Here is a 27996-nt window from a genome sequence, read left to right as displayed (position 1 = left end):
TTACAAGAAAAATATATTTATTTCGTGACTTTTTTTACAGGAGATTGATATTGTGCTTCACTTAATCTCCAGTTCAGTAGCGACTTCTCTAAATGCTTTGACAGCTCTATCAATGTCCTCATCGCTGTGGGCTGCCGAGATCTGCACTCGAACTCTTGCTCGACCTAAGAGAAAAGAATAATATTTGAAGTGAAACTTATATGGCGACATAAAAATGGCAAAGTGAAATGCTTTCTATTTTCCTCAAAATCCATTCTGTATAATAATTACTTGTGTGATGAAGTGTTCAAGAAGTAGATGGGTTGTGGTGGTGGTGGTGGTGGGGGGGGGGGAGGATGTCAACAGACAATTCAGCCATGTAAGAAAATAAAGTAGTTGGGGTTGGTTTGGACGGTTTGTGTTGGACAAAAACAGTTTATTACCTTTCCTTCCTCCCTCCCCGAGACGCCACACAAGAGTACATTCACTACCTCCTATATACAGGAGTATGTATATAGGAGGTAATGATATACTTTACACGTGAATTCAAGTTTTGTGACATCACAGTGACAGCTCCTAATTGGCCGCACTGTCATAACGCTGTACATCCAGAGCATTTCATTTTGTTTTCTTACTCTCCTCACTACTGTACTACGCTTCAGTTTAGATAAAAAGTCCCCCTCTCCCGCCCCCCCCCCCAACGATTTAGAGCCAACCCCGATTATCACCAGAAATTTTTAGTGAATAAATCTACCACACATGGGATTCACTATGGGACTATTATGGCATTTAATTAAATTCAAAATTTCTAAATTCAATTTTAAATAATTGAAATTAAATCCAATTGAGGTGAATCTAGTGATATATATCAACCTAGAAGTTTCACTTCTATTACGCAAGAGATTCTCACACTTTTTATACTTTTTCTTGCAGCTTAAAACTTTTGGTAAATTTTACATCACTGCATCAAAAGATCTCAAAGCTCACAATACTGTGGTTATTCAAGTTAAAGGAAAAGAGATCAAGCATAAATAAACACACAAGCATATTATTTTGTCAACACATCATACACAAAGTGCTTGCAATTGAACTAACAGTACTCAGAGCCATGGCCGTAACTAAGATTTTTGTGGGGGGACGGTATAATTTTGCCACCCCCCAATACTGTGAAATTTTATTTTTAAAGATGTTTTAGTTGTTTCCAAATATCTGTTGCACTTTCTAAAATGTGCTGCAAAGTGCAGTTGTCCTTTCTCCTCCTGCTTAGAGCAATCAGGCTGTCGCTCGATCTAAAAACCAGAATGTCATCAAACTTTATGGGGGGGGGGCTAATGACCACAGGTGTGGTGGTAAGATGCTCGTCCCCCACCGTGCCGTGAAGGTTGCCATAATGATCCCAGGTTCAAACCCAGAGAATATAGATAAGATGTTTTCCCAACAAGCTTGAGGCAACCATCGATGGACGGTTCCTTCATTTCCAACCCAACTCATTAATGACAGTAAATTGCAATATAGTGTTATGGCCAGAGTTGGTGGTGTTTGGTGAAGTTGTAGGTCCGAAACCTAAGAAAGGACGACGCTTGTGCGTGCATCCTTGATAACATCATTTTCTCAATTTTCACTACAGATAGCGCCACTATACAGACAAAAAAAAAAAAAACAACTTGCCACTACAGTAATTTTTCACCTAGAACACAACCATTAAAAAAAACAAATAAAAATTTTTCTCCCTTTGCTTATAATGAAATTTTCCTACCATCTGGTCAGTTTCATTACTTTACCGTTTGAAAGCTTTTTTTCTTTCGGAAGCATTGTTTTTTTTGTCATAGGTGATTTGTAAATCAACATTGAGTGATTTTGCTTCCTATATTCCCTCTATTTCCAATACTCTCTTAATTTCAGAATGAAACACCCCGTTCCTCCTCACTTCAGTGAACAGCATTAGTTGTTCTATACTGAAACAAGTATCCTCAAAACAGATGTTGCAGCTTTCTTTTTCCAGATCTGCTTTCCGGACTGTCTTTCCCATATTATCCTGGAGCAAGCTGGGACACAGTTACATCAGCATCTGCTCTACTAGGAAGAAACTTGGATTCTTGTATTCTGGGGCTTTAGATGGCAATTGGCCAACGTATGTGAACATGTTGTGTGAATAAATATGCATACACATACTCATGTCAATGAAGAATTCGCAGAGTGAAAAATAAAATTCCCAGGGGAAAAAAATAGTTTGGAAACCTGAAAGGAAAGATAAAAGGGCAAATTTTCTGAAACATAGGGGCACGTTTGAAATGACATAAAAAAGAAGAAAATTTGGTAACTCTAGTCTATGCCAATAATACAATTTTTTTTCACTGAACAAGGGGGAAATTAACACAATACCCCCCCCCATTGTATCTGTCTGTGACCCCCCCCCCCTCATAGTATTGCAGGCTGATTACGATACCTTACAGAGAAGAATGTGTCGGGTTCAATTTTATACCTTAAAAATGTGCAGGAAAAAAACTCTCGACAAAAAAAAAATATATTAGTCATAATAAAAACTAAAATCCTGATCACTGTAAACCATTTTTTCTTATGTTATGATATTGGTTCATTCCATACTTTGCGAAAGTGATAACTAGAGCCCGAAAGTTCAGGCATATTATAATGAATTATATCAGGCAAAATGCCATATAACTACTGTACTATATATAAATGCCTTTTTTTGCCCATTTTCAAACTTTTTGGTAAAAATGCCTTTTTTTGAATTTCCATGCCATAAATGCCTATTTTAAGTTTATTAGTAAATTTCAGAGGCTATAATCTATAAAACTTGGGTATTTTGTTTTGAGCATTCAGAACTACAAAAGAATTGCTCTTTTTTAAAATTTTCCAACTCTCAGTATTAATTATCATCAGAAAGCCTCCCCCTCTCCCCCCAGTCCCCATTTGATCTCGAATAAGTGAGCTGAGAGATTGGTGTTGCCATGCATCAACTTTGCTCTAACCGGAGGGTGTCAGACATGAATGATTTTGTTTTAGAGAAATGCAGCCCGTGTCACAAAAGCAGGGGGAAAATATATTTTTGGTTTCCAAAGTCAAACATTACCCAGAGTCGCCCCCAGGGGTGTGCAACAGATACGATTACACAGAGCAACACGGCAACACACTTGAAGGAGTCTCACACATGTGGTAATATTTCACAAAAATAGAACAAAATAGCCATGCTTCAACTATAGAAATATAATAATGATTATTCCAAATAAACGAGAATTATTCGCAACTCAAGGGAGCCCAACAGATCATTTTCTCTATGGGCTCCATGTCTGATAATGGTGGCCCTGGAATTGGTTTAATTCTGAGGGTCTACTAACATTTTATTTTGGGCTTGAAAACAATTTAACTTGGATAATAATGCAGTTATTATAAACTGTAACTAAAACAATAGACTGATTAAGTGCAACCAACTTTTCAGCTAGTTTTTGGACCCTTCATACCTTTTTTTTTTAGTTATTTTTCTTCCTTTCAAAAATTATAAATGTCTTTTTTTAGTGTCTATTTTGAGCATTTTTAGTGCCTTTTTGCCTGCCTATTTCGACCATTTTTAATGCCTAAACTTCCGGGCTCTAGTGATAACAATACCCAAATGATAACATTATTCATGATTCTAATACGCAACATCTACTGCTGTTCTAAATGTTGCTGATAGGGTAAAATGTAGCTCTGTCGTAGTGAGAGCAAACAAATGAATAATAAAAACGAAATTGCAGTGAAACATTATGCTTTAATTATTACATTCATTTCTCCAATGAGGTTGGAGATCTTCAATGTGACCGCCATTCTCATGGACCACATTTTGCAGTTCTGTTGCATGGGCACATTGTCTCCACATCCTGCAGCAAGGCCCTTAGGCTGGGATCCTTGACAGGTCCCCTCTATAGTGAATTTATAGTGTGAAAAAAAAAAATAAGAATCCTCCCAGGGCTAGAGTTCTGTCAGCCCTGCTCTTGGGGGACCACGCATGAGCAACTTGTCCCCCCCCCTCCCCTCCAATCTCACTCCTTTTGACTTTGGCTTTAGGCTCGCTAAGCCATAATGTTGTGCAGGGGATGCAAAGTGTGATCCATAAGAACAGTGACTATATTGAAGGTAGTCTATGTAGCTGCCAGAGAAATGAACGTGATAGATGTGAAGTGAGACGTTCCACTGCAATTTTCAGTGCAATGGTCTCCTTATCAGTGCTTACGTTGCTTCTTGCGGCAGAGCTTGGGTGTCTCACGGTTTGTCCAGTTTCTCCAATGGAGCCCAGGCAGAAATGAGATCCAGCCTGAACAGTCCCCAACGTTGTAAAAATCTTATTCGGCAAATGAACTTCCCCAGCGTAACTTTCGTTACTTAAACTGTTCCGTTTGGGTATATAGGATTTTATGGTGACTTTTAAGCATATGGCAATGCTGTTAACAAGCTCTTTTTTTAATGGGAGCCATAAAAATAGTCTGTTCCTCTTTCTCATACTTTTTCATAGTGACGACTTAACTGAAATTAGCGATGAATAAACGAGGGTCAATAACATTGTGGTCTATGAGAGCTGGAAGGGTCTGAAGAAAAATGACGACTTATCAGGGTGACGACTTAATGAAGTTTTACTGTATTACATATTCAACAGAAAAAACAGTGACAATTTGTTGCCGACAAAGGACAGCTGGAGCTAGACACGTAACAGGCCCCCATTATTTTCAATAGCCCAGGGCCACATCAAACAATTTCAGCCTTGTGCTGATGAGTGCAATGAAGATAAGAACTAGTGATGTAAAAAGCTCAAGAAAAATTTTGAGTGATACCAGTTTAGATACTTCAGACGAAGGGAACAAGACATTTTATGACGTGCATGAAAAAATCAGTAAAATTGCTCCCGTGAACTTCCATATATGTTTCACTACAAAAACCTATGATAATTTGATTTCAAAATCTTAACGCACATACCAAAACTAAAGTAAAGGGTACTAACCTTTTGGTACCACAGGATAAGTAAATCCAATCACATAGATCCCTCGCTCTGAAAATCAAATGAATCTAGTTATGTATCTAACAATAAAATGACAATTAGATTCAAGACACGATGTCAACACACAGGGACACTTATTTTTCCTCGAAAATACCTACCCAACATTTTAGCTGCCATACTCATTGCAAGTTTCTCTTCGCACACCAGAATTGGGCAAATTGGATGATCATCGCCCTGAAATGTTAATAATGGCTAATAATTCATCGGCTGTTTCAAAAAGACATTAAATACCTACACTACATAGCCATGAGTAGTTCACTTTGGAGATTAGAAATTTTTTTCCAATTTCTAGAAAATACTACTACTACAAATCGGTTTTTTGATTTATTTCTGATTTAGAGAATAAGCACACAGCTTTGTGACCTCCCAATTTTTTTATGAGCATAATTTTTTCAGCGACCTCGTTGGGTAATTAGCCTGTTCTGGCATTTGTTTTTGTACTTGCATTATGCAAATGAGAAAAGACCCTGTGCTGGATGCCGTATAAGAAATGTGCTTGAGCATGACACATGTATGATGTCAAAATGAAAAACTGAAGGAAATAATCAAATGACAGAAAATAATCAAATTACAGATTTTTGGAAAATCCCTTTTCATCCAGCTACTTCAAAATAAAAATACAAATACAAGGCCACAAAAGGCAAAATGCCCAACAAGGTGGTTGAGAAAAAGATGCCCATAACAAATGTGGATGTCATATATTTCTAAAATACAGCAATCCAATTAAAAATGCAATTACAAAATCTAAAAAAATATATACATATAATAAAACATTTTAAAATGGCCATAAAAAATATTTATGGTTGTCTTATTCTGAGTATGAAATATCTTCTCGATTTACCCCAACATGTTTATCATATTTCTTTTTAAACGTGCAAATTGTGTTAGAATTTACTACTCCTGGGGGTTAGCTATTTCATTTATTAACAACCCTATTCGAGAAAAATTCCCTGCCACCCCAAAACCTAGAATTGCCATGAATGTACAACGATACTAGTGTCCAATTGTCAAAGCAGTCGATTGACGGTGCATTAGTAATTCATGGTCCATCCTTTTGAAAATTTTGAACAGTTCGATCATATCTCTCCCTTGACACCTGCGTTTTTCTAAAGTGAGCATATCCAAAAAATGAAGCCTTTCTTCATAACTCAAGCTCTGTTTGCCAACAAGGACACACTTAGCACTTCTCTGCACCCCCTTCAACCAATTCTATGTTCCACTGTAGGTATGGTCATCTTACAGCATACTAAAACTAGTTCTCCAAAACCTTCAACAAGTAACTCACCTTATCACAGACACCTTTTTGAATTTTTGCGACATTAAAGTGGAATTTTTTTTCAAGTTGCACTATATATTTTGGCAATCAAATTATGAAAAAATAAAATTGATATTTTCTTTATGCATGCATAATTAAAAATCTTTTACTTGAAATGCTCATATCTAGAATTTAAAATTCCGTTATAGTGTGCCTCACATGTAGTGTCAAATTTTGTTTAAGTTTCGCAAAAAACTGAATGATTACTCTGCATATATAAGCAGAAAACATGCAATGAAAATTGGAATTGTTTTAAGAAACTTTATATTGTGGCGGTATACTAACATCTCCATTACTGCCAAACCATGTCACCGCTTTAGGGAACGTTCTGCTTGTAATGACATACAAATGAGTGTCAGTGCTAATCTATATCACAACCGATTCATGGTGGTTGCACGGATCCTGCCATTTGCAAATCCTCGGATTGTAAAACATGCATTGTGTATAAAAGGACTGAGCTATGTTACTTCACTTGCTTATGCTACTACTGCTAATTCTCAATGTAAAATCATATTCTGTTTGCTCGCAGCTTTTAGTGCTGTGTAGTTTAACTGTTAATTGTTACAATAAATTTTTTAATTGTGACAGTTTCATCACCTATCCTTCCGTGAGTGTCTTAATTCGTTCATAAGGTGTATGCACTTAATCCTGCCTGACATCATCTATAAGGATTCGAGTCGGGAGTACATATCTACGTGAGATACTTGACCTCATTGAGAACGAGAAAATATCTACATGAATATATGTGCTATTTTTTCAAGAAAATTCATACAAGTATTGCGCAAACCAAGTAAAATATTCTGTGAAAGTTACAAATTATTCACAGCTTCATCATAAAAAGCTGTCTATTGACTATTCATAACATAAGACACACTGTAGTGGAATTTTAATTTTGACAATTCAATACTCAATGAGCTATAAGAAACAGGGTTGATAAGAAAAATTGTATTTTTTAATTTTTTCTTAGTCCCCTAAAAACTATTGAATCTGCATTGGAAAGTGTGAGTGCAAGTACTATGTTCACATGCCCGAGATTATAGAACAACTCCTCGAGTATTTTTCTAGAAATTCGAAAAAATGTCTAAACTCCAAAGTGAGCACTGACTTATGGCTATATAATGTAATTTAGGGTGCAAAAAAAAAATTAAATTTTTACTCACAATGACTTTTAATCCAACTTTCTTCATCGATGATCTAAATTTCTCTGTGTTTTTGTGCAGTTTCTCGACATACATATTCGATTCCATCAGGAAATCAAAGGCCTAAGTGTAAAAGCAAAATTGTATCAATTGTATCCAATTAGATTTTTGACAACATAGAAACAACTTGATTAAGGAAGTAACAATTTACTCACAAATTTCACCATAGCACATCCTTAGGTTTATCACACGCACTGTCTACAGTGCAAGTGTATTCAAAGTTGATATTACTTAGGTCAGAGGTTCTCAAAGTTTTCCCACCAACACAGTACCCCTTTCCCGAATCAACACTTATATGCGGCTCCTCAGAGCAGTTTAACTCTTGAGTCTTTTAGAAAACCTTTATCAAGGCTACTGTTCCAAGGTGCCCCTGATGAAGGTTGGAGGCTCACCAGGGTGCTGTGGCACACAGTTTGAGAACCCCTGACTTAGGTGAAGTTCATAGCTGCCAACCTTGAGGAATGACAATTAGGAAGATTTTCAAGCAGATCCATATTCCTTACAAAAACTGTACATAGAAAAATATAAAACAGATTTTTGAAAAAGTACGGATTTTTCATAAATGGAAATGAAATTATAAGGATTTTTTTCTTGGCAAAAATGAAACGAGACACACATGAGCCACCCCCAGTTAGTTAAAACTTGCTAATTTTCATTGAATTACCTGTCACTATTACATTCAAATCCAAACCATGCTAACAAAAATCACCATCGAACCAAAGATCTGTCGAATGGTCACGACCATTCTATCAATCAGCTGAACTGTTGCTGGCTATTCAACAAATATTGTCTTTTCTTCACCGAAACTGCATTTCTTTGAAATTAGAAGCAATTGTGCTAATCTAAGCATTTCTCATTATTTCAGGAGCTAAAGACTTTTTCTTGGTAAATTCTTTGTGAATATTTTTTTTCCTTCCAAAAGTAAGGATTTTTTTTTGTTTATGTAAAAAAAATTCAAGAGATGTAGGAACTTCTCTGGAGTCTGTAAGATGGTGTACAAATTCAAGAGTCTCCCAGAAAATTTAGAGAGACTTGGCAGATATTCAAGTTCTTGAAATCTGACCTTGGTAGCACCATTTTTCTAGCTTCTGTTTCAATGCCAGCTAGTGGTACACACTAAAGAGGATCAAAGATTTTTCTGTTTTGAAGATGTGCCAGGGGCAAAAATTCACCAGAAGCTTACAAAACAAGATGGGGACAATAACCAAATGTACAGTTGACGCTTGTTACATAGACCCCCCTTCATTCCCTCAAAAACAGAAGCTATATCGAAAGAAAAACAGCTAGGTTGTTATACGAAAATATTTGTAACTTTATTCAACCAGTCATTGTAATGAACTGGACACTATAATGACATCGACTGTACTATGTAGGAGTGTGTGGGAGTAGATCAAGCAGTCGAACAAATTTTATGCATGAAGAGGGGAAAAAAAACGCCTGTCAACGGATAAAGAGATTGATCTCAAACATTTGTGTAAACAAATCAAGAAAAAAAAAGGCTGCTGGTTTTTATCTTTCCCTCCCAACAACGTGCACACAAAGCCATTTAACACCTCAGGATATTTTTATAATTTATATTAATATATTTATAATTTATTAATTAATATTATTAGTCCCAATATTTTTATAATTTTTGCAAGAACAATAAAATGCGAAGAGAAAAACACCTACCTTACCAGCACACGCTACAACCGGTGGTGGCAGTGAATTTGAAAAAAGATACGGACGAGACTTCTGACGAAGTAAATCAACTATCTCTGCTTTGCCTGTTGTATAACCACCTAAATTACAATTCAAATAATAATCACACATCAGAGCTCTTTTTAAAATAATTTTAGCTGAGACATATAACATTGAGATAATCGACAAGTACCATATTACAGAGATAATTTATAGATAAGGAAAATTTACCTGCAGCACCACCTAATGCTTTTCCCAAAGTAGAATTGATGATATCGACTTTGCCCATTAAATTCAAGTGTTCTTCTGTTCCCCTAGGGAAAAAAAGGGCATTCGAATGGATAAACCGACAGTTCGTAACTTAAATGTGAAAGTTATTAGCACATATTCAAGCATCACTAAAATTATTAAGAGTGATAATAATTAATTATAATTTTTTCACAGGTTAAATTTGACAAAAAACCTTTTCGAATAGAAGGTAGCTCGCTCTAAATGTAAAGCTCCTCACATATCCAGACGGTTAGACACTTGGCATCAGGGCTGCAAAAACTAGTGAGAAAGTTTAGTGTGTCGTCTAAGGCCAGTGTCCATTTTGGTGCCCATCCAACAAAATTTTGAACAAAAAAACCAGTTAACTAAGCGCCTTTCCTGATACAGTTACCACAGCTCTAGACCTCCCTTCCATCCACCCTAGTTGGAGGCCCTGATCAGTAAATAATTTCTTACCTTCAACAAGTTGAATAGTGCTTTCACCACAGCACCTGCTATACATTGCTATTGAGTGATTTGCTGAGTTCCCATATACAAGGTGGTCATAAAATAACTTTGATGATACACGAGCCCCTGACTGCCGCAAAAATCAACTAATGCAAATGAAATTCCAGATATAGGTGTTTCAGAGTATGCACTCAAGAGAGAACAACAACGCAAAACTAAAAAACCATGAATGGCATTAAAGCGGTACCTGAAGCATCATAAACGCTGGTGCAGGATGCTGATAAAGAAAGTTCTCACCAAGGGGTTGGTGTGCTAACCAGTCAGTTGGGCATCTCAGTCAGAGTCTCTGATCAAGTGGTTAGTGCCCCAACCTCTTGGTGAGATCTTTCTTCGAGTGCGTCCCGTACCAACATTTATGGTGTGTTTTAAAGCCATTCGTGGGTTTTCACTGCGCAGATAATTTTGTGATGCATAAAAGTGAGCACTGTTTTAATTTTTCTAAATTTTGTTTCTGTAACCGTAACCATAAGAGCTAGGTTTTTGTTTCCCATCTCATTCTTAAGCGCATAATCTTAAGCACCTATATTTTGATTTTCATTAACATTAGGTGATTTCTGCTGCCACTAGGAGCTCGCATATCGACAAAGTTATTTTGTGACTATTCTGTAATGTGGACAGCATGATAGGCAACTATGATTCAGAAGACAAATAATGAAACAAGTGATGATTGATTTATTTATTTATCCCCTCACAAGGAACTTGAGCACACCTTAAAATACCAATGCACAGCCATATTCAAAATAATCCAAAGCTATCTTCGAAAACCTGCCCTCACAGAAAGTCCAGGTAGTGGACAGTATATGTAAGTATAATATGACTTTCTCTAGAGTGTTAGATTTCAGACCCGATTCTATGGTATTAATTGCTGTATGGCTGGAATTTGTGCATTGCGAAAAGGAAGCCATCTTTTGAAAACCACCCATAATGCCTTCAGCAACACTGCTTTTATCTAATGACACAAAATGAGGTCCTAGCAGTTTTTGTTTAATCAGTGGAAACAATTTGGTCCATGGTTCCTTTGTGGGGGCAGACAGGGCGCTCCAGACTGGGGGCTTGGGATTATTTTCCTCACTTTTTGTTTTTTACACTATGAATTCCCTATGAAGTCCAGTGAAAAACCTGGCCTGGGGACCTTGCTGCAGACCGTTGGGGCCATGATTTGGCCATAAAGCAAGTTCCAACAAAGACAGCTGCACCATTGTGGAAGATACACTTGTCATACATATCTAAGACCATTTATGGTGAACAGATTTCCACAAGTGACGTGAAATGTCTAGATTTCACTCCTTGTGTTCACTGTTCTGACTTCTGGAAATAAAAGAAAGTTATTTGAGTCCATTGGTCATAAACAGCTGTTGTCATGAGTGGACAAAAGTACATTGCTTTGCTAACGGTACTTAATGGTTTAATTTGTTACCAATTATTAAACAAACTCTGTAAAGATTCTGTTTTATATCAGACAAGAGTTAAGACAAGTCAATCGCAGGAGGCATTACAAGTGATCATGAAGGATCAGCTCCAGTAATTCTTTGAGAAACTGTATAAGTGCTGGCAAATGTTTGTCATCTCCACACTGCAAGAAGATACAGTAGAACCTCGTTTATCCAAACATCAATTTTCCAAACAACTCGGTCAACCGAATACCTTTCCAACCTCTCATTTTCAGTTTGCTACAGTCAATGATGCTCAACAGTTGGTATTTTCTTGGAACTTGAATCCTCTTATCTCCCAACTCTAATGTACAATAATCCACTTCCAAACAATTGTACATACTGTACTATAGATGTAAGTAGGGGTGGATTCGGGTATAGTTTATGTAGTTATAAACGATTGACAAGCAAAAAAAAAAGTGTGAATAGGAGCAAATTTGGCTTTCATCTTTATTTTTTGTCTCATGAATTCATCTTAATCCTATGGGTGTGCTTAATGAGAGGGAGGAGTGCATCTTCTTGACATCAAAAAAGTTCTTATCACGGTTTTGCGGGGGGGAGGGGGTATCATTTGTGTCCGAATTTCAATTTATTCCTTTGCATTACTGAATTAGTTTGGAAATTGATTTACCGAACCCTTGACTTTTCTGAACACCCTTCGGTCTTGATGTGTTCAGATAATCGAGGTTCTACTGTAGTTTCGAATATGGCTGTCTGCCATTACTTTAAACAATTCAAAGGCTAGAAATTTGGTGATGCCTTTAAACTTTTGGATCCTTCCAGATATTTTATATGAGTTATACAAGAGATAACAATAGCATTAGTAATCAATATGCAATAGCTGAATAGCCTATAGATCTTGGAAATAGGTTTTGTGACACAGGAGATATTGGTAAGATTCGAGGAATTTTTCATTTAGACCTCATAATCAAAATTCCATGAATGAAGAAAATAGTAATTTCCTTTAATAGTAAAAAAAAACGATAATTTATCATTGCAGATTTAATACTCGTTATTTGATGACATCGTTATGATTTAACACTTGGCCAAATACCTCTTTTTCTTGCAAACAAAACATTTCTTCAAGATTTGCAGCAACGATGTTGAATAGATACTCCAGTTTTGCAATGGGCAGCTAGATGGGGGGTGGGGGAGGGTAAACATAATTTCTGGCGATACTATCAAGTACGAGAACTCACCGGGAAAAAATCTGAAAATTGACTCAATCTGTGACTTTTCTTCTTTTTTGTTCAGGTAGACATCCTGATTATTGAAAAGTTATCATTATTACCAAGATCATGTTATTACAGTGAAACTTGCACAAAAGGGAATGTCAAGAGACTGATAATAATATTTCGTTTTAGACAAATTTCCATTTTATAAAAGAGAAAATCAAAGTGCTAATCATTGAACAGACTATATTTTAATTCCGTGTAAGACAGGTTTCCATCTCATACAGTGTCCAACTTTTTAGTTTGGTTCAATGACAGGTTTTACTGTATAACAATCAGTAAACTTTTTTTTATACTTTTGTATTATTTCCCAATATTATTATCAAAAGGCCTAGACTACTATCATTATCACCCATGGTTCCCACATAAAGAGACTCACAGAGCTCCACCCCGGTAAGCCAAGGACACAAATCCTATTATTTCTTTCTACACTATTTTTTTATCCGTGAAAAATCCTAGAATGACAGAGGGCCTGTCAAAGATTTTGGCAGGAATCTTGGCTTCAGAATGTGCAGGGAAGGTGTGCTAATAACACATTGATTCAGTGTAAATGCCCAGTTTAAGGGGACTGGATTTGAATCTTAAAATCAATAAATGCAAGAAAAAAAAATTACAATAATAATAATCATTATCATCAGCACATGCAAGAAATATTTCTGACCTTCCAGTTGCACCGAATAAGCCAGTGGCATGGCATTCATCAACAAAAACTATGGCATTGTATTTTTCAGCTAAATCACAAATGTTTCTGCAAAAATGTGAAAAGAAGTATAAGATCGCATCACATTCATGAACATATATATACAAAAACAACTATATAGTGGGTCTCGATTTTAAAGTAAGCGCTGCATCGATGTAATCTCCAGGGTAAAATTAAAAGGAAGAATTGTCGGATGATACCAGGAAATCTAACTTCTGAATTTTTGATTACTGCTATAACACTTTGCAGGGAAGGGGGGGTGAACTACATCTTTCCGCATTCTTTTGAGCCATTTGTAACATGACATGGCTCTAAAAATATGACTAAAATTTGGCAACTGCTGCCTTACTTCATCAAAAAATGGCTTTAAATTTCTTATTAGCAGACATTCACTAGGAACAGAACATTTTTACATTAATGGCAGCTGAAGAATAAACCACCCAGAAGGGGCCTCTCTCCCCTGACGACATTCTAGGAAGAGGCCAAAAACTATCTTTAGTTTTAGTTTCAGTCCCTCTTTTTTTCTCCTTTTATTTTGTCTGTTTTTATATGTGTGTGCTTGTTGTAAATGAGGATCTTCATGTAGAATCATCCTCTTTACATAGAGAAATTAAACATCAGTTAATTGTTATGATTCATTACTTTCTTCATTGAAAATCTTCTTCCTATCAAAAGAACCTCTAACACACACAGCAGCTATTGCTAATCCTATCTTCATCTTCTAAAAGCATTCACTATTTTACCATTCCAGTCGAATTCGCTAATAACGCAAACAGATATTATGAATTCTCACAGTCCATTTCCTGTGAATTTTGCATTGCTCTTCTATGCTTATCAAACTGGTGTGGACAGGGGCAGCTTTGGGTTCAGTAACGTGTGCGGCCATTTTTTGGCTCTAGAATACCATTCAAGTATTACATCAGCAGATTTTTAGCTATTTTTGTCCCCCCCCAAAGCGAAAGTCAGGAAAACTCTGACTCTCCCCCCCCTCAGCAAATTTTATCAACTCTGCCATCCACCCCATCTGCTACTACTGCATATTGCAGGGCTCTCACTCAAAAAATTATAAAAAGTAGGAAAAAGCAGGAATAAAAAGTAGGATGGGGGGGGGGGGTACCCCCCTTATACAACATAATCATAGCAAAAAAAAAAATTTCATCAATATTTTTCCACCCCCATAGCACTATTTCAGTATCCTATAAGATTGACTCAAGTCAAAGCAAAATAACAGAAATGATTTGGTTACAAAAACAATTTTTGACCAAAACAGTGCACTAGCAACCACATACAACAGTTTTCTGTTCTTCTTACAATATAAATTAAATTTTTTTTTGAGTCTTCCACAGTCCAATCTGTCAACTCTCTTTGACAATGCACAGCAAATTATAAAGGCGTGTAGGATTTTTAAGAATGATGCTCCTTCGAGACTACTTTTAAAAGCACAGTGCAAAATGTGTAAATTGAAAAAGCTCCGATGTAAATAAGTCAAGGTGAACCGGGTGGTTTTACTGCATGGCCATCCCTTTTTTAAAGGGATTTGTTTACATTTTCTGTTCAATACCAGTGTAATTGTTTTTGAAAAATGAAGCACTTTCATTTCTAGCTCTTTGCCGAGTATTGTATACATTGTTTATGTCTCTGCATGCCCTAAAAATACAGAAGACAATGGAAGAAGCTATTGGGTGGCATCAAAATCATCAAACCTAGAATATGCCTATGTACAAGATATACAGAAGACTGGATGTTGTGAAGATATTTATTATTTGAGATGTTAATTTTTTAAGGAAGGAAAAAACTCATCTCTGCCTCTACCGGGAGTCGAACCCAGGTCCCTCTGGTGGCTCGTCGTCCATGAGCTATTAGCTGATCGGTTTCACCGTCCATTGCACGGTTCCGTTCAGCATATATACGCTATAGCGAAGGAAAATCTCTATCTCCTCTGTAGCTTAGTGGTCAGAGCACTCGTCCGGCAATCGAGGGACCCGGGTTCGACTCCCGGTAGAGGCAGAGATGAGTTTTTTCCTTCCTTAAAAAATTAACATCTCAAATAATAAATATCTTCACAACATCCAGTCTTCTGTATATCTTGTATTAACAAGTGGAGAGCGACATTCATGTCATATATGCCTATGTATCCAACTGTTTTGTTATGCAAACTTTTGTTATGCATAAACTATACACAAAATGTGCACCATAATTTTGAGCAATGACTGCTGATTACTGTCCAAGACCATGAATAGTAAATACAAAATTATTTTTTCCATTGAGACAGAAGTTTTTAATGATCACTCTACTTGTTGAACCCTCAAACTAAGCAAATGAAAAATTAATAAACCAAATGGTTCACATACACCTCCCCAAATAACCTTGAAAACGATACAATTTCTGCTTTGGCAGAATCATTATATATATATAATTGTAATCTACAACATTTGTACTGTTTGGTAATATATTGATGATTCTCTGCTCAATTAAAACCAATTACACAAATTTTGTAGTAGAACTAAAACTAGAAAGTAGGACAAAAGTAGGATATTTTACCAAAAAGTAGGAAAAGTAGGACAAGTGGGCCTGATATTAGAATCAGAGGCGTACGCTAGGGATCATTGGGTGGGGGGTAACTGCATACCCCACAATGACAATCGAAAATTTATTTTTCATGCAAAAAAACTTATTAAAATATCTAGAGAAAATACCTTTTTTGCTGTTATAGACAATTTATGCTTATTAGTTAATTGCAATGCTATTTGAAGGCTAATAACTCAAAATGTCTCTGTAATCCCTCCAAACATCAATGCCCTTGATTGAGATATTGTCCTCTGAGAATATAATGAGCCTATAATGAGTCTGATCATCACTATAGTACAGAAAGTTCACTCTGTAGTGAACTTTGCTATAAATGCAAAGGGACCATTTTTCACATGATAAAAAATGAACAGTGAACACACTATATTTTTAGCTTGTGTTTCAAGTTCTGAGCATTAATTTATGGAGTGGTATAGATTGTCATTGCTAATTGTAGTGAATTACACTGCACTGAGATCTTGTCTTCATCATGGTTTCTCTAAATTCCAAAGATGTCAATCAGTCAACGTCAAAATGATTGCTTGAAAACAACCATTTGAATAATTTTGGGTAGTTCTGTCTTCTATAGCTATCAATGGAATTTCACAGAATCGTTGCTGATGATGTCTGATCTTGACTATAGTGGAAGGTGAGCCAAGCAAGTTCAAGTTTTCCGGGGAATATTAAATGCACATGAAGATACACAAATTAAATACGTCATTAAGAACATTTCATATTTTTATAAAGGGTGGTTACCCCCTCCCTTTCTTATCATCAAACATCAAAAGTCAGAAAATACACCCCCCCCCCTCGTTGCTGACTTAATACTTGAATGGCCCCTGCAAAGGGAGTCAAATCTGAGGTGAAAGGAGAAAAAAGTTTTACTAACCACAAAAAAAATTAGGGAAAATGATTTAAATTGGCTCTAGGAGGGTGCAAATCTGAGGTGAAAGGGAGAAAAAACATATGTAAAAGAATTGTTGGGATAAGTTGGGGGGGGGGGGTGGTAGGCAAACAGGCCAAAAATAGGTTCTGTAGTGGTAGAGATTTGGTTTGAGCCGCCCTTGGATATAGATATGACAAAGTTTGCATACAACAAATATTTTTACAACTTCATTTTTTCAGACTTCATTTTAAGCAGGTCTGGCTCTATATCATTGTAGCTATATAGGTTCATTCAGAACTCGTGGGAAAACTTTAAGGAATGATACAGCACATGCAAACAAATGATTTTTTTGACACAATTCATGGTCCCAACACAAGTGATGAACCACTTGACTGCACTGATATTGTACGCACCCACTGCTGGTTTTACCACTTATCCTCATTTATATTGTGGATTACAGCGCAGTATAGTGTTGCAAACGGAGAAAAAAACTAAAAAACTTCTGGAAGTCCAAAGACTGCACTGGGAGTGTTTTCTGATAAAACATGAGCTAGATTAAAAACCTTTGAAGAATGGCACCATTTTCTGAGCAGAACAGACTCTTTCATTAACGGTATGCAGGATACAAAATGTGCCAGGAGTGCAAGGACACGATGAAAAGCCCATTCCATACAGACACTGGCAAAATCGCTCAAAAGTTTATAAACCTGGTAGGCATGCTGTCAAAAACAAAATACATGTCTTTTTTTCCATTCCCTTTTGCAGTACATGACAGAAATGAGGATAAGTGGCAAAACTAGTACTTCACATGTCCAATGACAGTGCTGCCTAGTGGTTCACAATTTGCGTTACAACCACGTAGTTAGTATGTGACAAAACTTGCTCGTTTAGATGCATTCACTCACTTCTTAAAGTTTGCACGAGTTCTGAATCACCCTGTGTATCTATTGCATCACTTTTGTTCTACAACACTGTTTAATATACAGTAGTACCTTGAGTTATGAAAGTCTCGAGTTGCAAGTGCTTGTGCAATTCAAGTTAAAAGATAACATATTTCCAGCATTTAAGAATCAATGAAAACAGGTAAAAAACAAACCTCAGAGGAGCGACATTACCGTCCATACTGAAAACTCCATCTGTAGCAATTAGCCGCATTCGAGCATCTGAACTTTCTTTCAATTTCTGCTCTAGGTCTTGAAAATTAACAACAAATAGAATAACATTACTTAAGTTCTATGATTAAAAACATACATAATGCTTAACTAAACTTATATGAGATAATACAAAACTACTGGATCAGAATTTAATGGTCGATAGAATGCTCCTGAAGAGCATGAATGAATGTGAAGCATCGAGCTGCAAACATAGTAATGCAACGTTAGTGGCACCAATTTTGGTAACGAAATCCTTTCCTGTACCCAAAATAGCTATACACACAATGTGGAGAGCCCTATGATATGGCTTTATATCCAGCTGAGGGCCACAGGAAACTTACTACAGAATGAGTTGTGCCAGAAATGTGCATGTGCAACCTAACAGTCTGAGTGCATATACAGTAGACCCCGCTTATTCCACTAAGTTTTTACTGTTCAATACTGTTCAATCAAAAACTGCTATAAATAAACACTGTAAGCAGGAAAACGCTTCAAACTGGAAATTTTTATGAGCATTACTAACAGTTAGGACCTCCTAAATAAGTTGTACTAAGGGAGGAAACATTCTAAGTCGGAATGTTATAAGCGTAATCGACTTATAATATATACTCGGTGGTTTCTGGTCCCGGTTGTTTCTGCTGCTCAAAATCTGGTGACTTTTAAAAAACAAACCAACATTCGTTCATGCTTTAAAGTCGGAGAACAAGAGAAAACTATCTTCAACCAAACACCACTAAACGATCATGATTATCTATTGGGTTTTCATTATGGGAACAGGGGGGTTGTATGTAGGAGCAGGACGCTCGGGCAAAGTGATTTTTCAGAGGTCCTACTGGTAAATTTTAGAAAATTTCAACCAGATCTCATTTTTGTTGGGGCTCCTCTTCACCTGAGGCCCGGGTGTACCCATGCGTTAAGACAGCACTGTGTAGGAGTGACCTTTGGAGAAGGCACACCAGGTTTGGGAAGGGTGCAATGAATTTCTTCCAAAGAATTCCTGGTTAATAACCTTCAAAACACATTGTGAATTAACAGAAATTGATTAGAGAGGATATAAATGTGTTTTCTTTAGATGTTTTAATCATTTCATAATATACTTATACTTGATACTTAGAAATATTTTTTAATTTTCATCATCTTGGGGATGGGGCACTGGCCCTCTGTGAACCTCTGGATGGGAAGCCAAATAATGATTTTCTGCAATAAAATTGAGCATAGGAACTTGCGGGGGGAATCAGTAAATCTATTCTTCAAAAAATATCCCTGAACTTTTTTTTTTCTCTTTTTCTGAGACTTTCCAATGATGTCGAACACCAGGTTGTAGAAGAACCTGGGACCTTAGCGAGTAAAAGTATGAAGAGAGGAATTCTATTGAATTAAGTTTTTGTACTTCGTTTTCCAAAATGTTTTTGCGTTTGAAGCAATATAGCAGGTCAGTAACACCACTGTCAGATTGATAAAGAATTTTACTATGAAAGGGGACCAGCTTCACCATGCTGGAATCACACACATCCCAGAAAAGCAGATAGCACTTCCTGCAGCCAATTTTTGAAGAAAACCATAGCACAGTGAAACCTGTCTAAGATGAACAATGTATCAGATGAAACTCTGTCTTGAAAGGAATCAAAAGATATTCCCATCGATGATTAATGTTTTTCATGTGAAACCTTCATAAAATGGAAGCCTGCTTAGTAAAGAGTATTATTTCTATCTCTCAAGGTTCCACTGTATCAGCTTCTGAGTATGCACTTTTCAGAAGTAACCTTCACCTTGGTAATCTACAAGGTAAGATTATAGAAAAGAGCTAGATATACCCTGATGATTTTTATTACACCATTTTGGCATCAGTGGTAGTTATAACTGACTATTATCTAACCTTTAATAAGTAGGTCGTTTGATAAGTGAGGTAAATCTCTATGAGATGGCAGCACGATCACTTTAAAATTATAACAACTGTAAGTATGACTCTTTAAATTTTGTCACAACAGAGTTGTTAGAATACAAAAAAGCTTTATGGTTTATTTTTTGATGTCTTCCTAAGTGTGGGCTGTAGTAGTTATTCTAGAAATGTAGCCCCCACTAGTATTCCTCCCCCCCCCTCCTGTAATGACATGAGTGTCGTGCAGTAAATTTCTTTTTAAAATCTAAAATAGTTGCAAGTTGTCCTGATCAAAGCTGAATTGGAATAAGTTCGTGGGGACTCTGTGCCATCATTACAGATTATTTGATAGTGGATCAACAAATTTGAATGGGCCACACATTCACCAAAGAAGAAAAGTGTCTTGGGCACTCGGTTTAGATCACCACCCTGTAAATGATTGGAAAAAATCTCAAGGAATCGTAGTCATGGAAGATCGCAGATTGAAGGTGCCTGAGATAGCTGATGTTGTGGAAATTTCAGTAGGTTGACAATATTCTCCACGAGAAATTAGAAATGAAAATGGCTACCACAATTGATCAAAAGCAAATGCAAAAGACATTTCAAAACAAAATTTATCAATATTGGTTCATGATCATGAAAACATTCTGTGTTGATTTTTGACCATGAGTGAAACATGGATTCACCATTGTACACCAGAGCCAAAGCAACGTGGTGAAACGATGGCACCAAACAAGGCAAAGGCTGTTTTGTCTGCTGGAAAAGTGATGACTACATTTTGTGAGATTCCCAAGACATAATATATATAGATTACGTACAGAAGGGTCAGAAAATAATTGGAGAACATTATGGTATATTTCTGGGAAATTTGAAAGAATAGCTGCAGGTGAAACGGTCAAGATTGGCACACAAAAAAGCCCTATCTCACCAAGCCAATGCGTCATCTCACAGATACACTATTCCAACTGCCAAATTGCACGAATTAGGCTCCTCAAAAATTTGCCATTTATCATGGGCTGCACAAAATTCTATGAATTTGGCCCCCACTTGACTTTTTCCTGCTCTTAATAATTGAAAGTTCGATTTGGTGAAAAAAATTGTTCAACAAGCTTTTGCTTAAAATACCCAGCAGTGTAGTAAAGTCTCAGAAACGAAACATGAATAATTAAAAGTACAAGTATTATGTAAAGCAGGCAAAACTGCCACAAATTTACCATTCATGTCCCTGTGCTTGTATCTGTACTTCCTGGCTTTGCATAGTCGAATACCATCGATAATGGAAGCATGATTCAATTCGTCTGAGAGAACAGCATCTTCAGGCTTCAGGAGGACTTCGAAAATACCTGCGTTGGCATCGAAACAACTAGCATATAATATGGCATCTTCACGCTGGTGGAAATCGGCAATTTGCCTCTCCAAATTCTTATGAAGGTCCTAAAGTATTTTTAATTTATCAGCCATAAATACACGCTCTGTTTGATTAATGATGCAAATATTTTATATGATGCACTAGATTCGAATGAATACATCCCCACACATATTGAACATACGTTGAAAACGTTCCTCTGGGGAATTTATAACAAATTGGTACATGCTGAAAAGTGCTGCATGCATATGTGTAGCCCTAATGTATATGATGTTAGAGTAGTGATGAGAATGAACTATGTTAATAGAGAGAATTGGCAAGGGGGTGTCTTGGTTTCCTCTCATTAAAATCTCTAATCAAAATAAAGACAATGATGGGGAGGGAAGTGAAACGCTCTTGAGAGCGGCATGAAGAAAAACAAAACTTTCTCTGCTTTCCGCCATAAACTACATAATAGGAAGTTCAAGTTTGAGCGCTGTTTGCTATAAGACTCTGCTTAACAACGAGAGAGTCTTGAGAGGTTTGAGATGTAAAGCGGGTGTGTATCCGGTCCTTCAATATTCAATGGTATCTGTCGATATTTCAAACTGGTCCCAGAACCGTTAGTGTTTTTTGTTCCGTCAACGAGGTACTGTCGATGTGTAAATCAACATTGTAGTTTCATTGGGCAGAAATTTGTGTTTGTAAATTTATTATAATTAATAAATTCTAATAATTCCGGTGTGGCCCCATTATTGGTTTGTGGACTTTAGGTTCATCAATATGGAATGAAACGCTACAGCCGATTGAAAATTCGAGCTGAGGTTTCGGTTTCTTCGAGCTTGTGGTCCGAGTACCAGCAAGATCGTTTGACAACATGTTAGTTCATCATTCGCTGACAGGAATAAAGTGCATTCCTTTTTATTTGCAGTGAGTTTTCTTTCATAGAGCATCTCCGTCACAAATGCACAATACAAAAAATGCCAAATGTGTGAAAATTGAAACAAAAAAAAGAAACAAACAATTGTAGTAAGTCAAATAGCCAGAATGAATGAGGTTATACAATAGTACATATAACTAGCCACTGTGTGGTCATCGTGCTGGACTCGGATTGCGGGCAGTACAAACTTCTCTATAGGCTAGACAGGCCTATAGAGAAGTATAGATATTATTCTAGCCTAGAGCTCCGAAGTCTACAGAGGGTCTTAAATATCTTGAACTGTTATTTTTCGGATGAATTGCTCAAATTTATTATGTATAAATTACCATACATAATTTTTGAAGTGAAAATTCTTTAGCGCCATAAGAGTGAAATTTTCTGAGGGAAAGAAAATCCATCACAGAAAATAGGAAGCTTTTTCCCTCAAAACTGATCCTGTAGAATGACTGTGTGAAGTTCGGAGAAGCAAATGGGATGTAATGGTGGTGGTGGGGGAATGCCAACAGAGATTCGGCCACATAAGAACATAAAGTAGGATGGGGGTTGGTTTGGACGATTTGTGTCGGGCAGTTTAATATCTTTCCCTACCCCCAGTGACACTGCTGGAATTGTAGAACACCAGTATGATGGGCGGAGAACACAGTTTGGAAGAAAAAAAATTGGGTTACGGTGGAGTGTGTGTTCCCACACTATTCCCGCCGCCTAGGGATTAAACAACCTAGAAGTTTCACTTCTATCATGTGAGATTCTCAAGTAGATTTTTTTTAATGGAATTCTGAATCAAAAACAGAGAAGTAGAGAAATTTGGCTATCACAACTCACCTGAGTGCCACATATGAAACGAACCGAGCTCAAACCAGCACCGTATCTGTCCAACGCTTCTTTCCCAGCCTTGATAACATCGGGGTGGCTCTAAATGGCATCAAAAAATTTCAATGATTAGAAGGCAAATGATGCAACAAAAAGAATGATACCTAAATGAATTGTCTTATCTACAAGCCAACACCAAAGAATTTTTCACGAGGCCTCCTTCTAATAAATATACTGCACGGGTGCGGATCATTAGACTTGAAAAATCTGTAGTTTTTCACGTGACAAAATATTTTGGTGCCCCAAAAAAACAGCCATACAAATAAAAGGGGGGGGGGAACAGGAATTTTTGGAGGGAACTCCATAGGGGAACCATATAACTCGTTTCCCGGTATTATGGTCTATAATCCCTAATTATGGCCGCTGTGGTGGTCGAGTGGTCATAGTGACGGACTCGCATTGCAGGGACCCGGTTCGTTTGGGCCCCAATGTTGCCACAGAGGTGAAGTTGGTTTTCGGTGGTTCCCAACTTTGAAGTGCAAATGTGAGCCAATCTCCCTGTTAAAAAGTCTTGCCACAGAGAGCAACAGTACAAGTATTCAGTCATTACACTTGACTTTTGAAATACAGATCGTGCAATGAAAAATCAGACACCACACTGGATATGCACTTAGATTGTTAAATACACACACACACACACACATACATTTCCAGCGCAACTCACTAGGTAGAAAATTGCCCATGGCGATAGACCTGAGTTGTGCTCGGTTCGAAAAAAAAAAAATCCCTATAATTATGATGATCACTCTCTCCTGACATTTTTTAAGATGTGACTTGTTCCCCCCCCCCCTGCATTTTCAATGCAACCCACTACTTCACCAAACACCAACTCTGGCCATATCGCTATATATTGGAACTTACTGCCATTGATGAGATGGGTTGAAAATGAAAGTGTTGTCTATTGGTGGTTGCCTCAAGTTTATTAGGGGAAAATATCTTATCTATATCCTCCATCCTCCCTCGGGTTCAAACCCAGGACCGTGACAGCAACCTTCAGGGTTGTAGACAAGCATCTTACCACCATGCCACTCGGGCGCAATGAAACCCACTGGTGAATATTTATTCTTGACTAAAATTAAGGATTAAAATTATTTTGCAAAATACAGAAGACTCTCTGTAATCCAACCCATATCAAATCAGGGGCATATTAGATTACTGAAAATGCCGAATTACTTGAGCAAAGGAAATGGTTTCTTATACAATAACAACAACAATTGCACATTCTTTCTACTTTGAAACTGCAAGCTGTACACTTAATTTTCATGGGCTGATGAAACTTTTCATATACACTCACATACATAAAGTTAACTAGAAAGAATTCAATAGATTTATGAAAGAACAAGAACGGTTTTCTTTTCGATACTCACTGACAGTCCAAGATAATTGTTGGCACAAAAGTTCAAGACAGTTGCCGAATCTCCTTGTACAGTTATGCCAACTCCCTGCTTCGAAGTGATCACACGTTCAGTTTTATAGGTCTTTGCTTCTTTGATGGCACTGAGTTCTTGGTCGATGACACTTTTTGCCACTGCCCAGGCGCTTGAGTAATTCGCAGGGATAACGTGACACTTGGATAACAGCTTAGTCAGAGCTTATGGGGAGACATGACAAAATAGCATTACTATTCAATCCGTACAACTTGATAGTTCATTTAGCCTAAAACATCAAAGAGTAAAAACTAGAATTTTGTATTTTTTTAAAATGTGAAGTAAAAAGACACCATACAGGCAATGTTCCCTCTAATTTTCACTTTACGTTTTTTAATTTTCACTTTGCGCATATCTGTTTTTCCTCTGTGCGTAGAAGGGACATAGGCATTGAAAGTTTTTCACACCTGCGGATGCTCATCCCTGTATTTACATAAGACATTTTGATTTCATGAATTAAATTAATTTTGCAGGTGCTCAATCTGGTGCTACAAAATACTGTGGATGCTTGCAGGACCTCAACTAGTGGGGGAGCAGGTGGGGGTCTGGTGCTCTTGGCATTGGACCAGAGGATGTGGGCAGTGCTGCCATAATGCATGGGTTCACCCGGGCACGGCACGGGGGCTTCACAAAAATGAGATCTGGTAAAAATTTTCTAGAATTTACCAGGTAGGGCCTCAGAAAAACCACATGATCAAACCACATGGCATCATGCCCTCTGGAGGGCCTCTTATCCCGTCTTAAGAGCATAAGGCATGATGCTCTTAAGACGGTCCTGGATGCGGGGGGGGGGGCGCCAATTCACCCTTTAACTGTTCTTTCTACATTATGCAGGATGCCGAAATGCATGCTTACCTCCGGCTGGCAAAGTATCTAGCTGGGGCCCTGGATGCAAGTGCACCCAATGCACCCCCGAGCTCCAATGCCACTGGGGGAATGATATTATGCTATTCATGTGTGGAAGCATTTTCAAAGTATATGGTTTACAGAAATTTTCTATGGCAATCTGGCGCCTAGGATTTATCAATTTCTGAAAAACATAATTTACTAATTTACTTCAAGTAGACTTTTGTTGCAACTTCGGTACCATCGAAAAATTCTAAAACAAAAAAAAAAAACCGCTGTTGTGGCCTATAGGCATCATAGAGCATCCCGTGGAATTTCTTAGGTGCCTGCTAAACATTCAAATGTTTGGCAGGCACCTAAGAACTTTCACGGGATGCTCTATGGTGAATTTATCGTGTGGGGGAAAAAAAACTGATGAGAGTTGTCTCGGACACCCCCCCCCCCCATGGGCTGATGCCCTGTTAGCCCACACTTGGCTCTGCTATGGACAGAAAAATTTTAGAACCCACTGTCTTAGGAAACTTCCAGTAAAGGTCAAATGAATCTCTAGGAAAGAAAAAATATACCTTCATCTGGAAATAATATAAGAAAATATAAAGTAAAGTCTACTGTCTCGGAAGCGCTATAGTAGTATAATCCAGAGATTCCATTGGCAAGTTTTTTTTTGTCGACTTCCTTACAGAAATTCTCTTGGTGACTTTTGTTTGGCAAGTTCCTCATCGAGATTCTTTCGGCAGCTTTTTTTTGTTGAGTTCCTTACAGAAACTTTCTTAGCAACTTTTCTTTGGCAAGTTCCTTATCGTCTGATAAGTTTGGCACCGAAAAAGGGCACCAAAAATCACCAATTTTCAGATCATACTTTAGCTGTTCTAAAGTCTCTTTCCTTGAATATATTGGGCTGAGAAAAACAATCTCAATTTCTATGAAACTTAGCTATACAAAGTTTTAAGACACTTTTCATAATTTGCTGCAAAAGTTCCCTAACTAGAAAGGAACCCAACCCTAACTAGCTTAGGGAACTCAACTTTTAATCCATGCAGTTTTAGCTAGAACTATTAAAACTATGCCAGTGATTCCCAAAAAGTGACGAAACATCTGGATTTAACACAGTGACAATCGACTACAATAATTTCTGCTGCTTCCAGCGACAAATGTTTTTTTAAACGGAAACACTTGAATTTGCACTTTAAAGCTGAAAGGCATTGCAAACCATCTTCAGTTCCACGATCACGGACAATATCAGGGTTTCGCGATGGAAAGCCCGATCAGGGACCGATAGTTTAAGTATAGTGGAATAATACACGCTCTTCTCGTAAAGAAACGTTTCGTGGCTAGCAGGAACAAAAATTTATCGGTGTCCTTTCCGAAATTCCGGGCATACTGAAGCAAAATTTATTTGGCGCAGAAAAATGCGAAAATATGCTATTGGAGCAGGATGGCGCAAGATATTAGTTTTGGCGCAAAGTTCCCACCCCTGTGTTTTGGATTGATTCTTCATTAGGCTATCGTGGGGAGCCATGGATAGACATTGACTAGGTCAAGGGAGCTGCGGGTGACAAAAGTTTGAGAACCAATGAACTATGCGGATAAAATATAATTGGATCTTTAAAGATTCTCTTACTATGTTTTTCTCACACAACTCCCAACAACGGTGTTGTAGGGTAACTGTGGGTACAGTAATCAAGGCGTTCAAAGACTGCCAATCTGCCATTTATTGTAAAATAAATTACAATAAAACCTCTCCTTTGCAGACACCGTTGGAACAAAAAAAAAAAAAAAAAAAAAAGAGGATGCCATCAGGAGTTTGAAATGTATCGTTTTATTAAACAAGGGTAAACTGTTATTTGTCAGTAAAAGAGGGGTGACCGCATCTGAGAGGGGGCTTCAATGTATTACATAGTATAGTAAACCTTCTTTTACGGATACCCCGGTGGGACAAAAAGATCGTCCGTAAAAGAAAGGGGGTGACCATTAATACGGGGTTTAAAATGTATACTTTTATTATACAAGGTGGGGGGAAATTATTATTAGGCCGTACAAGAGGGGTGACAGCATCTGAATAATGTCCATAAAGAGGGCTTTTACTGTACTGTATTTATAAAATGTTCATTACAACTATAATTAAAAAATATAGATAATATACCACGAGATCTCAAGGTTACGGCCATAACGAATACTTTAAGCACGCGGTTTAAATACTCCACGTGTAAGGTTTTTAGAAATGCAACGTGATTTGACGTGCGAAATGTTTTTTTTTGTTTACATTGGCGATCTGGAACCGAAAAAAGAGAAGGAGCATCAATTATTCATGTGCCCATATTGAAGATGACAACAAAGGCGAAAATAAAAAAAAAAATTTAACTTTTTTCTAGAAAGTCTTTAATTAGCACAAAATAAATAAATTTCTTTCCATTTGAATTAGAGATAACCATAGTGGAGCTTGGAAGGGAATAAAAATGTATTTTATAAAAAAATATAGATGGTTGTAAAAAGCTTTAATTGAATCCACTTTAACTAGAGATAAATGATTCATATGAACTATTTTAATGAAATATTTCAGTAAATTTCCGCGAATTCTTTCGAAGAAAATGCTGTTTTACTGAAATTTGTGAAAGAAAACAAAAATGTAAAAAATGCGGTACGTATGGTTTGATATAGATCACACTGGGTTGCGCATGCGGTAAGACTGAATTTGATGAAGTTGGGTTTCTCCTTTTTTTTTTTG

General features: G+C 37.1%; 1 protein-coding gene across 1 annotated transcript; it reads right to left on the bottom strand.

Annotated features, from left to right (window-relative positions):
* Positions 1 to 27539, bottom strand: Gcat (Glycine C-acetyltransferase). The gene is made up of 12 exons (XM_089255651.1): positions 27415 to 27539; positions 24366 to 24589; positions 22951 to 23040; positions 21058 to 21277; positions 17907 to 18003; positions 13321 to 13407; positions 9452 to 9534; positions 9212 to 9321; positions 7502 to 7603; positions 5125 to 5200; positions 4970 to 5017; positions 1 to 164 (listed from the first exon to the last, which is right to left on the bottom strand). Exons 1-12 carry the CDS (start codon positions 27437 to 27439, stop codon positions 58 to 60), a joined length of 1269 nt encoding a protein of 422 aa, XP_089111777.1. The 5' UTR covers positions 27440 to 27539; the 3' UTR covers positions 1 to 57.
* Between the last annotated feature and the right edge of the window lie 457 nt (positions 27540 to 27996).

The sequence above is a fragment of the Pholcus phalangioides genome, unplaced genomic scaffold (genome assembly GCF_987345545.1).
Source record: "Pholcus phalangioides strain wild (caught in Gottingen) unplaced genomic scaffold, Ppha-v1.0 ptg000043l_1, whole genome shotgun sequence".
NCBI lineage: Eukaryota > Metazoa > Arthropoda > Arachnida > Araneae > Pholcidae > Pholcus > Pholcus phalangioides.
Note: the sequence above shows the minus strand (reverse complement) of the source record. Positions and strands in the feature narration are given on the sequence as shown.